Raw genomic sequence first — 14164 nt, forward strand, 5'->3', positions numbered from 1 at the left:
TTTTACATATGATGTTTTCCACCTATAACTTATGTGGGATTTACCTTAAACTATTATGACGAAATTTTATAAAATTAAAAACGTGTTGCAAAATGAATTTATTTTAAAATAAATGCTATTAATCAATACATCCAAAATGAATATTAAAAATATTATTTTTTCTTTTGCAATTTACACGCCGTTTTTTGTCGATTGAATTAATTAAATCGCTTCGGCTTGCATAATACCAAGGTTTTTAGTATCTTCTAACTTTCTTCCAACATTTTTTAAAAATATAAATACAAATATATATAAATATAAATATAAATATAAATATAAATATATATATATATATATATATATATATATATATATATATATATATATATATATATATATATATATATATATATATATATATATATATATATATATATATAGAGAGAGAGAGAGAGAGAGAGAGAGAGAGAGAGAGAGAGAGAGAGACACACACAGAGAGAGACTTTTTTTTAATTATTATAGACAATTTTAATTATTAGCCAGGTTGAAGTCATTAATGACACTGTTGTAAAAAATGACCAAAAACTACTTTGAGCTGACCCGAGAAAACCGCTTTGACAGGGTGAAACTACAATGTTTCCTGACTCCAAAAATGTAAAATTTGAAATCTAACTATTTCGTCCGAGAAAATAATTTTGATTTTTAGTTTTTAGTACTTTGCACAATAGGGCGAAATGACAGCTTTTCAAATTTTGCATTTTTACAGCATTCAAAAACTCTTCAAAATAAGCATTTATTACTCCAAAACATAACTGTCTACAAATTCACTTGAATAATAGTTTATTCTGACACAACTGATATAGTTTTTCATTAACAAGATGGAAATAATAAACACTTTCTTAAATAATTCGTTTAGTTATTCTAAGCCAAAACACAAAAACAACCTCTTGATTCTAAACACATAAAAGAGCAAATGGTACATAAAATATGTTTGATTCTTCACAAATGCTTGCTGTTGTAGTCCACAACACATGAAAGAAGCCTCTTTGCATACTCAGGATGATTGCGGTCTCTTTTGTATCTCTGCCAATGTGAGCTGAAATTATGATGCATTGATTCTGTTGCCTGCTTACTTAAAGATCCCCAAGGGAGCCCTTTTGATCTCAATGAATTGCTTCACATGGAAGAAAACAGCATGAACTTTTGGAGTCACACTGATGTTCATGATTGCCAAATATGAGTCTCTGAAGCGATCAATTTTTTCAGAAAAGTCATCCTCCAGAACCATACCAAAACATGCTGTCACCACAGACTTAAACTTTCGAAGGGCATCAATGATTCCAAAGACTTGAAAAGCAGACTCAGTCTCTGCAATTCTTTGAAGGAGGTCAAGATTGCTGAGAAGCTTGTGACAGGCATTCCCTGCAAACTGCCCACCATGGTATGGTTCTTGTTGAATGTGGAGAACTGAGGGCCACTTGACAACATTAGGCCAAACTTCTGTCATGGCTTTGTACATGTGATTGACCACACAGAGGAAACTGATATGATTTGTGGTACTAGTCCCAAGATGAGTTTGTTTTCAGAACCAGATAGCAAAGGCTCATGCACTACATTGCCAAAAGATCTTGCCTTTTTGATATCACCACCAGACTTAGCAAACTCTTGATAACAGGCAACAAGTGAGCCTAGTGTCCTCAAAGATCCTGATTGAGAAGAATCTTTGATTCTGTGTTGCACCAAGAGCAAGGGTGAGTACTTGCATGGCTCTGAAGGCAAAGGATGTTGGCAAGTTTCATTGCACAACAAAGTTGACTTTGTCTAACTTAAAAGACAAGATCTGCCTCACATTTTCAAAGTTTTCTGGTAGTCCTTCTGATAAAGCCACAAGCATTTGACGCTTTACACTACTGTCTTTGGCAGTCCTCTGAGTTAAAAGTTTTTTCCTGTGGTGGTGACCTTGAATCACAGTGAGAATCCAACTCCATGATGCCAAGAGAAACTTTCAGAAATCCTCCACCTCCATCAATTCCCAACTTGACAATATGATTCTGGAACTCTTCGAGAAAGCAGGACTTCATTCAAAAGCTCGGCAAGATCCTTGCAATGCACAACCACAAAGTCAGTGGAGTTACTCTCTGATAAAACTTGGATGCTGGTTTGAGTAAAAAACTCAGACAACTGTTTGCCAATGGCTTCAAACTTAGCAAGAAAACTACTCTAGAATGACTGACTCTGTTGATGGTTGATGTAAATTTCTTCATGCCAAGGTTGGACAGTCCTGTGTTTAGCTGAACTTGTACAAGATCTTCAGTTTTGATGCTGGGTTCAGGAAAAAGAGCTCTTGCACTTGAGCTTCCTAAAAATGAAATTATATTAACACTTTTTGTAATTTTAAGTTTTAAAATTAAAGGTATTCCCTCTGAACCTGCCATCTTTATATGTATATATAAAAGTATCACCTGTTTTAACTCTAAGTGGTGGGCCGCCTTTAGGATGCGATATTTTGACAGTACCACCAGGTGTGGAAGGTTTAGTAGAGATGACTTGAGTAGCTATTTGCTCTGCAGCGAGTGGATCAGCTGTAGCTCGAGATTCTCTCTAAAAGTGAATGGAGTGCACTGATGTGGCAGACCTCTTCCAACTAAGATGAACAATCACCACATCTTTGAGGGGTACAATCTTCCACAGGTTTAGAATAGTCCACTGGGCTCTTCTCATTCAACTTCAAATGTCCAACTTGACAAATAAGACAGTTGCAACCTTGATCTCTTGTTGGTGGGTCAGCTTTTATAGATGAGAAGAGGAAAGAAGGCTGGGACTAAAGCATCTTTTCCTTCATCTTTTCTCCGAATATTTGTTCACGGAGCTCAACGCCTCTTGGCACTCTGGTATCAGTCAAATCAAGACTTGTATGGTAATGCTTGAGGATCTTTTCAACAAGGAACTGTGTCAACTCTCGAGAGCACTTCTTCAGACACAAGACACAGACAGATTTCCGACAATCTTCATGATTTTTGAGAATTTCATCAAATTTTTCCTTATAACTAGTTAAACACTTTAACACATCCATCACCTGAATTTTTAGCTTAATTTGATGAGAAAAACTTAAACAAAGCATCCACCGCCGAATTTTTGCTTGTTTATATTTTGATGCAAACATATTCACTGCCATTCAACTTTTTTCAGTCATTCTCAATTTTATTAGTAACAAGGTTCACAATTGCTCAAAATGAGGAAGTTTTATCTTCGCCAAATAAATAAATAAAATTACTGTGATAGTAACTGTTAACAAATGCTATTTTTGAAAACTTTTTTGTACTTAAAAATTCGAAAATCATTGTGACAAAACAAAATTAATCATTTGAAGAATGCAGATTTCAAATTTTGCATCCATGGATACATTAAACATGCAGCCACCGTACACCAGGCTACAAAGAAATGCTGGTTTGAAAAACCTAAATTTTCTTTATTAAAAAAAAATATCAAAATAGGGGGGAGATAGGGAGGTTTCTGTAACTTTTTTTAGGCTTCAAAACTTTTAACTTTATATATAATAAGGTTCAAAAAACTTTAGGGACTTACGAAGTACATTGCGGAACAAAAACAGAACATTTACAGAAACTTTTCAATTTTTAATCTGGAGTACCGCAGTGTAATTGGGAATAAAGTCTCTGGGTCCAGGATTCAAAGTAATATGATCTAAAGTAATATATAAATTAAATAAAATGCTTTAAAATGCATGCAGTTATACATATAACTCCTGATAGTTAACTATATGTATAACTAGTTATACAAAAAATTTATTATATAAACTTATTTTTTAAGGTTATGCTCAAACAAATTAGTACCAATTAATTCAAATTCAAGATTTAGTTCAAGTTCAAGTTCATATTTGTTCATTGTTTTTTCACTATTTTATATTTATTTGTTCAAACTTGTTAACTAGTACTAATTCTTACTACAGTAAGAATATTTATCATTGTTGAACGTGATTTTATTAGTAACTTAATTTTACTTTCAACATATTTTGACAACACCCTTTTACATTTTAAATGATGACAGCTTTACTTATCTATTGATGTTAAATTTATTACGTTTCAATAACTCAGATTGAATTTTAACTGAATTATTGCAAGCTTTGTAAGGGTTTGTTGTATATCAAATGGTGTTGTAAATAAAGTAAAAAGAATATATATATATATATATATATATATATATATATATATATATATATATATATATATATATATATATATATATAGTATTTAGGCTATGAGATCATCCATAAATGATGCCAGTAGATAGAGGGGCAGTGCGAGTTTAACAATAATTGACAATGGGGAGGGGATGTTGAAACCAAAATAATGTCAATTAAAAAATTGAATTAAAAAAAAAATTAAAAAAATTTAATTAAAAAAAAAGTAAAAAAATTTATGCGTGCTTTGATCATGTTTTATTGGTATTTACAACAAAAATGTGGTATAAAAAAATATTGGTTTTGTTGCTTAAAACTGTAGAGGATCATAGGAAAAACAATTTAAATTCAGAAATTAGCTTACTTATCTGAAAGAACAATTTATGTTTGTTTTTTTTACTTTTAGTACTGTTGAGAATAAATGTATAATTGAACCAGAAAAAAATTGATGGTATATGCATTTTTTATATTATATTAACAATTCAGATATACCATCATAATATGATAACAAAAACTGACATCATTTTCGATGGGGAGATGGCAAAAAATTGACTGAGTTTGATAAAGGGTGAAGGTGTTCAATAAACCGGGTCATCATCTAACATCATTATGCATAGATGACCCTATGATTTAGGTAAAATAAGTAATCAATTTGCCATATTTCTCTTTATAAAGTGTAGGAAAGTATTGTTATGCTGAGACTAATGAATTGAGCAAGCTTTGACCACCTATTTTATAAATTTGAGAATACAGAAGTGGAAGTGCGAATCGCAAAAAAAATAATAACAATGCTCTAAATTGATTTTAACTTTGTAGACTCAAATATTAATATAGTATTTAGAAATAATAAATGAAGTTTACATGATTTTTATAATTTGTATTTATTTCCATTAATTATCAGTTATCAGTTCTTATTTTATAAAATGAATTAAAAAACTATTTATTTATATATAATAATAATACATAAATACTAGTTTCCTAATGCTATTATCATCACAATGTTAATGGTATTCATTTTAAAGTGAAATTTTGTATCAATTTTATTGTTTTAATATTATATATATATATATATATATATATATATATATATATATATATATATATATATATATATATATATATATATATATATATATATATATATATATATATATATATATATATATATATATATATATATATATATATATATATATATATATATATATATATATATATATATATATATATATATATATATATATATATATATATATATATATATATATATATATATATATTAGGGATATGACTTTTTAATTTTTTTTCAAATAAAATGTTTCCTGTATCATAGATCGATGAACTTTTACCTAAAATCATGAAAAAAGGCCCAAATAGCTTTCTGCAACAAAAAAAGGTCACCCCCAAAACAAAAATTTGATTTACCATTTTTATACATTCATTTTTGACCGATGTTTTAATCTTAATCTTAATTCTCAGCTTAATTCTATTTATTTCATTATTTTGTTATGAATTTATAAATATAACGCCACATGTTACCATGGCAACGAAACGGCCGTGCCGGCAAATACTTGGAATTGTTATGTGATGACGTCATTTTGTTACCACGGTGATATAGACGACTGTAACAGACTGTAGAAGATTATAGAACTTAGTAGAACATTCTGGAAGCTCTAAATAATTATATAAGCGAGCTGCTGTCAGAGCTCAGTGTTGATAATGTGAATAGTTCTATGAAGTACTCTGCGTGTAACTGAGCTAATAAAGGGTTACTGTAGCGAACTAAAGACGCTGTAAGTGTACAAAGTATAAGTAGTTGTAGCATTATCGTTAGGATACGGACTGGATTATCGAACTGTTATCAACATTGACTGGATTATCGAACTATAATTGGATTACTATACAGTTAAAGTATTTTATTAATTGAACGACTTTATTAAACGGATATTTACGCTTAGCTATCCGTAAAGTCGTAACAATATTATATGATGTCTCACAAGTCATACCACAGTAACAAAGAACAAGAAGACTTGGACTAAAAATTTGGTGAGATTTCAAGAGTCACATAGAAGAAGAGGAAGCGTGGCTGTAGAAGAACATTCACTCGATGAAAAATCCAGAATACCACTTCAATTGCAGATCGTAGGAAGATACCAGTTTCTCGGAGCATATGTTAAAGGAAGAAAAGAACGAATAGACCAAATTTCTAAGGAAATTACAAAATTGTGGGACAATAAACTGAATTTTCCACGTGTGTCTGATCAAGTGATAAGAGCAAAGCTTATGATGGTGCTGAAGGTCTATGATGAATGTGTCAAGCGTGGAAAATATGATGTTCTCAATGCATTATTTGACATCACGAAAGTGAATGGCCAGTGGTTATCCTCGGAAGATAAACGTCTATACCACCTACAAAAAGAAAGTAAAGGACAGGTGGGGTACTCAACAGGACAAGTGGCAAGTAAAGAAACCATTCACCCTTCCAAGAGAAGGAAAGTCCAGTCTGGAACAGCAATACCTTCCACATCACAAGTCCTGTCTACCACAGACAGTGGTACTGAATCTGAAAACTGCAAAAGTAAGAGTGAAGATGATGAAGACGACGACGGTGATAAAGACGATGATGAGGACACTCAGAAAAAAACTAGAAAGCACTACAAAAGTAAATTTGCTGTAAGTATGGTTACATCAAGTGGAGTTTCCACAAAGAAAGCTGCTAAAATATGCAATGTTTTATCACAACAAGGTATTGATATTCCAACTCCAAGTCAATCAGCAATTTACAAGTCCATATTCAAAGAGGCAGGTAAATTAAAAAAAGAAATGATACAACAACTTAAAATGGAACAGTGGTCCTTACACTTTGACGGCAAACGAATAGATGATAAGGAATATCAGGTAGTTGTACTTCAGAATGAAAGAACTGACGTGAAACTTGATGCACTGCGTTTAAAAGATGGCAAAGCTGAAACTGTTGCTGAAAAAATTGCCAAACTTATTGATGAATACAATTTGTGGAATTCAATTAAGATGATCATTACTGATACAACAAACGTCAATACTGGGAAGAGAAATGGAGTTGTTGTGAAGTTGCAACGTATGTTTAAATTAAAGGGTGTCACAATACCACAATTTATCGGTTGTCAGCATCACGTACTAGACAGGATTCTCCGTCTGGTGATGGACGAAGAACTTGGGGGTGATACCAAATCTCCAATCATTGAATACCCCTTTGTGTCTGTACTGTTGAATAAGTATGATGAACTGAAGTATAGATTTGTGAATGGAACTGTAGAAATTCTTGATAAATCAGGGTTGAGAGACGATATGAAGTTTTTGTACCATTTAACAAGAGTGTTTAGGTTCTATGAAGAACAAAGAAACTTCCCTCTGATTCACTTTCAGAACATTCCTAATATGAGCAATGCCAGATGGAACTCAAGAGCCATTCTCGCCATTCTGGCGTTCATTCTTATGCCTGAAGCGAGAAAGAATTTGGAGAAGGTTTGCAGGTTCATTTCATATGAGTGGGCAGAACATTGGTTTAGTAGTCAAAAGTACAATGACAATGACTTCAAGAATTTATCTGATGTATTGAAGCCTTACAAAAAGGCATTGCAGTCATTCAAAAATCACTGGAAGAAAGAGCCATCCGTCATCGACATACCACGAAGTAATCAGATAGCTGAACGTGCAATCAAGGTGATGCAAGACCTGTATGCTTCCTGCAGAAAGAAAGACAAACTGCAACTTCGATTCATTCTAAGTAATAAGCGCTAGACTCTTTATGAGACGTGAGCATCATGTGACCCATGTACTAAACACAGTAGGCCTATAGACACAGACAGTTATGTATATTGTTGTACTAGACGCTTTGATACTGTTAATTTTGTAATACTTGTATAATTATATATCACATAATGTTTTTTGTTATATCACAGTACATGTTGCATAAATAAATAAAATAACAACAGGAGTATGACTCTTACAACATCTTCAGCCTTTAATATTCATTTACTGTACAAAAGTGTACCTATTGAAAATTCGATTTTTTGGTTTTGGGGTGACCTTTTTTCAAAAATATGTCAAAATGAAACATCTATTCGTTCTTTTTACATAAAAGTTCATTGAATTACGATACAGGCCTAGTAGGTTGCAAAAAAGTCATATCCCTAATATATATATATATATATATATATATATATATATATATATATATATATATATATATATATATATATATATATATATATTTATATAATTTTTACTTTATTTACAACACGATTTGATATACAACAAACCCCTACAAAGCTTACAATAATTCAGTTAAAATTCAATCTGAGTTATTGAAACGTAATAAATTTAACATCAATAGAAAAGTAAAGCTGTCATCATTTAAAATATAAAGGGTGTGTCAAAATATGTTGAAAATAAAATTAAGTTACTAATAAAATCACATTCAACAATGATAAACATTCTTACTGTAGTATAAAATAGTACTAACTGATAAATTTGAACAAATAAATATAAAATTAACAAAAACAATGAATAAATAAGAACTTTAACTTGAACTTGAACTAAATCTTGAATTTGAATTAATTGGTACTAATTTGTTCAAGAATAACCTTAAAAAATAAGTTTTTATAACAAATTATATGTATAACTAGTTATACATATAGTTAACTATCAGGAGTTATATGTATAACTATATGCATTTTAAAAGCATATTATTTTATTTAAACATTACTTTAGATCAAATTACTTTGATAACTGGACCCAGAGGCTTTATTCTCAATAACACTGTGGTACTCCAGATTAAAAATTGAAAAGTTTCGGTAAATATCCTGTTTTTGTTCCTCAATGTACTTCGTAAGTCCCTTAAGTCTTAAGGACCTTATTATATCTAAAGTTAAAAGTTTTGGAGCATAAAAAAAGTTACAGAAACCCATCTCCATCCTATTTTTTTCTTTTTTTAATAAAGAAAATTGGGAATTCTTTGACTTTCAAACCTCACTCCCTTTGTGGGACACTGCAGTGTCCCACGATGCAAGATTGGTTTTTGACAACATTTCAACTTGCATCAGTTAATTGTTTGCAAATAATTTACTCAAGATCTATATTCAAATAACTATTATATCATCCTAATAATACGTCTATTTGCACAAATCTTAATCTTATTTCTATAAAGAAAGATAAACATTATTCGTGGTACTTACATACTTGCTTGCCATTCTCTATATAATATAAAATATTTTCACACAATATAAACGTAACGCAATGCAATGTCGATTTAAAATTTTTTTTTGTTTTTTTTAAACAGTTTTTTTTTGAGTTTCCAGCTTTCAAATTAATTCCCATGCAAATCCCACAGTAAACCCACGTGGGATTTCCCATGTGTGTAAATACCATATGGTTCCCACATGTAACCCATGTGGGATTACCCTCATGGGTTTAAGGTGACACATTTCCATACGAATACCACATGGGAAAATCCGTCCCACGTAAATCCCATCAATCCCACACGGAACCCACGCGGAACCCATGTGGGACGCGGTTTTATTTTTCACTGGGATTTCCCTTACTGCAGCAACTACTGGCCAAAAAAAAGTTTGTTAATTTTCTATTTTTTTTTTAAAAATGATACATTTTATGATAAAAAAAGAAAACTTAATGGTTAATCATTTTATGTCAAAAGATTTTATATAATGTCTGTATTTAAAAATGCAGAGTATACCCCTTATATACCTTACTAATTTGTAGATTATCATTTACTTAAACACCTTAATTATTCAATGTTTAATTTACTCAAAAACCCAATTAATCAAGAGTTTCTTTACTCAAACTTAATTTGATTGGTTGATCAATTAACCTTCGCTTCGTTATTTAATGTTTTTTGTACGCATTTTAATATATTATTTTTAGATAAACAAAATTGTAATAACTATTATATTTTTAGAAAGACCGGTCAAGAATAAAAATTTTTTGTTTTTGTTTTTTTAGGGCTTTTGTCTGTTAAAAACTTTCCGTTGCATATTGCCGAAGTGTGTATAACAGCTGCACTCAAATATAAGACTGGTTTAGATACAGCCTTAGACGCTGGTTGTGGACCGGGAGAACTGCAATTGAACTTAGAGATACATTTAAACAGGTTAAAATGAGAAAAATTCTTATATTAAATGTTTTAATAAATTTTGTTACATGTTTAATTGTACAATAGATGATATAACTTAATCTAATAAATGTTTTTCAAGTTTTAGGTTGAACAAAATTCTATTACATTAAAAAATTTGCAAGATATGTAAACAATATATTTATTGCACATAAGTTTCTATAAAATATGACTTACATTTTTCAGTGTTTATCCGAATTGTCTATATTAAAGTTTTTTTTTTTTTTTTTAACAAAATAAATAATTTTAGCAGTTATAAATGCATTGACTTAAGATAGATGCAGTGAGTTTACATACAACTACTAAAAGGTTTTGGTTTTGGCTAGCAATCTTCAATTTTAAATCAATTTTTTTAAGTTTTCTACCCTCTTTTATAAATAAAGACTTAGTACTGATGCTAAATACCCGACACATGAGAATTTGAAAACGTGTTTTGGTCTTGGTTATTTATTGGAACCTTTTTTTTTTATTTTTTAATTTTTCTAACGTATTAATTTCAGGTTATGGCATATGACTATTCAAATGGGTTTGTTGAGCTTATGAACGCAAAAAAAAAAGAGAAAAATATTTTGAATCTTGTAACTTTTCAAGGTGACAGTCATAACCAAAAAAGATATGCAACGATAAAATGTTTGATTTAATTCTTGGTCTGAATCTCATTGATCGTTTGCATTCCCCACAGGAATGGTTGAATCAATCTAAGGTAAATTTTGCGGTACTATGTTGAACGAAAACTATGAACTGCAAACCAGTACAGTGCAAACTTATTGTGAACGCTCAATATATTTAAATATATATATATATATATATATATATATATATATATATATATATATATATATATATATATATATATGTAAATTATGTTAGTGCATTTTACAAATAGAGTGCTCAATGTTCTTAAAGAACAGAGCAATAATAAATTTATATATATATATATATATATATATATATATATATATATATATATATATATATATATATATATATATATATATGTATGTGTGTATGTACATAAATTGGTAGAAAATCACTTAACACTGTGTTTCATCAATAAAGAACTCACGGCAAAATCTCGATTGTCTAATGAGTCTTTATTGATGAAACACAGTGTTAAACGAAAAATTTTTGTTAAGTGGTTTTTTGCCAATTTATTATTACTTCGTTCTTTTAAGAACATTGAGCACTCTATTTTATTGAATACATTTTAAAATTGTTTATATATATATATATATATATATATATATATATATATATATATATATATATATATATATATATATATATATATATATATATATATATATATATATATATATATATATATATATATATATATATATATATATATATATATATATATATATATATATATATATATATATATATATATATATATATATATATATATATATTTTATTGTTCTTTATACCATTTTAAAACATTACGCTAATATTTTATAAAATTTACTAGCCAAAGTAAAGAATATAAACAATTACAAGTGAAGATATTTTAATATATATATATACACTACCGGCAATTAATTTGAGACCAGTGATGAGAAAACAATAAATTCGTATTAAAAATCAACTAAATCTATCAGTTATATATTTGTTTATGTTTTTTTCGATCTCAGTGAATAAAGAAACTACAATTTAGTTCATGAAATATACTTTATTTAGTTTTCTTCACAAATATTTCTAAACAAATAGAAAACTTACAGATTATTTTGCACAAGTTTCAAACTCTGCGTTCATCAAAATAACCACCACGTTTCTTCATTCACATATTCTTGGCATACGAAAGATTAATTTGTTAAAAGTTCCCATGGTTACAGCTTTTCAAGCCTTTTGCAGACTCCGATAAATGTTCCTCAGATTTTACTTGGAATTTCTTCACATACCGGTCTATTTCATCCCATAAAAACTCACGGGATTGAGGTCTGGTGACTGCGCAGGCCGAGTCCATTAAGGTTAGGGCTTTTTGTACTAGTTGATTCAGATAACTTTTACAGCTTTAGATTTGTGCTTTGGGTCATTATCTTGCATAAAAACAGGCTGGCGTCGAACCACCAATCGATGAGCCGATGGAACGGCATGATTCTCCAAATTGTATTGCTCCTTTTTCCATAATTCCACGGAATCCTATTTTGTGACCTAAAACAACTCCATACCATTATTGAACCTCCTCCATGCTTAACAGTAGGCACAATGCACTGCGGAATGTAACGTTCATCCTGGTGCCGGCGTACAAATATTCTTCTCTTGTTGCCAAATAATTCAAAGTTAGACTCATCGCTTCATGTGACCGTTTTCCATTGTCATCGTCCAGTTGGCATGTTTGCGAGCCCCATTTCACCTTGTTTGCTTTCCGTAGCAACGGTTTTTTGGCAGCTACACGCCCTCTAAGTCCAGCTTTCATCAAACGGTTTCTTATTGTCCAGACACAAACAAGTTTTTAGCAGTTTCATTGTATTCTCTTATTATTTGTGGAGCTGTTAATTTTCTGTTTGACATTGATAATCTCGTAATACGACGATCACCATATTCATCTATCTTTCTAGGCTGTTCAGACTCCGTGGGCAAGTTACGATATTGACCAGTTTCCTTGAAAATGCTTGGTTGAATTGTGAAAGTTTTTGATATTTTCATTTTATCGGACTCTTTCTTTCTGAAACAACTTCTTCATCAAGTAAAACAATGCGAACTCTCTGTTTAAAGCTTAATTCGAACTGGAGCCACTTTAGCACGACAAACTAGAAACTAAAAAAAAATAAACAGTTCAAATAATAAAATATTTGTATATTCATTTACAAGTCATTATATATTATATTGGATCTACATAAAGTATCTTCAACAAAAATACTTGAAAAAATCATATTTTCAATATCAATTACAAGTCATTAATCAAAATTAAGTAACAGTTAAAAATAATACTTGTATTGTCTTTTATGCTGGAAGAACTCAGCACATACATTTTTGATACTTTTGTACATAAGCAAATTTTTGAGTACAAAAATGCCCATATCCTATTTTATCCACGTGCTTTATTTATCTTTGATCCAAAAATAAAGAAGTGCAAATTTGATAATCAGATATATTTATTTTTGAAATGTAAATACCGTTTTTAACCGCTGGTCTCAAATTAATTGCCGCTAGTGTATATGTATATATATATATATATATATATATATATATATATATATATATATATATATATATATATATATATATATATATATATATATATATATATATATATATATATATATATATATATATATATATATATATATATATATATATATATATATATATATATATATATATATATATATATATATATATATATATATATATATATATATATATATATATAAAGAACGTGGGAACCGTAGAAGACCGTATGGTCTTGTCGTCGAGTACCGCTATAAAAAGACGTTGTTGTATTTTTACATGTTAAATATAATACGTTGTAAAATAAAAAAGTTTCGAATAATAAAAGAATAACAAGGCTTAAATAAAAAAATTTACAAAAACTTAAAAAGTTCACAAAAATTTCTTAAGATAAATTGACAGATGATATAACAGCAACATAACATTGGGAAAATTATTGAATTGCAATTCATAACTAGAAAAAAGAGATTTAAATAAAAATAAAAAAAAGTTAAAAAAAATTTAGAAAAAATTTCTCTGTAGATATTATTGACTGACAATATAATAGCAATACATACTTGCTGACGTAAATAATTGAAATACAAATCATACAATTAAAATCATACATTACAAATCATATAAACCAATGCAAATAACAGATGA

General features: G+C 29.3%; 1 protein-coding gene across 2 annotated transcripts in view; it reads left to right on the top strand.

Moving 5' to 3' along the window:
• LOC100213255 (uncharacterized) overlaps nucleotides 1-10911 on the top strand; it is a 51278-nt gene extending 40367 nt beyond the window's left edge. For both annotated transcript variants that reach the window (XM_065806332.1, XM_065806333.1), the window contains exons 4-5: nucleotides 10178-10325; nucleotides 10847-10911. In XM_065806332.1, coding sequence (XP_065662404.1) covers nucleotides 10178-10325; nucleotides 10847-10889 — 191 coding nt within the window. In that variant the 3' untranslated portion in view covers nucleotides 10890-10911. The remainder of the gene's footprint in view (nucleotides 1-10177; nucleotides 10326-10846) is intronic.
• Nucleotides 10912-14164: the final 3253 nt, after the last annotated feature.

Source organism: Hydra vulgaris, chromosome 09 (assembly GCF_038396675.1).
Source record: "Hydra vulgaris chromosome 09, alternate assembly HydraT2T_AEP".
In the NCBI taxonomy this organism is placed as follows: domain Eukaryota; kingdom Metazoa; phylum Cnidaria; class Hydrozoa; order Anthoathecata; family Hydridae; genus Hydra; species Hydra vulgaris.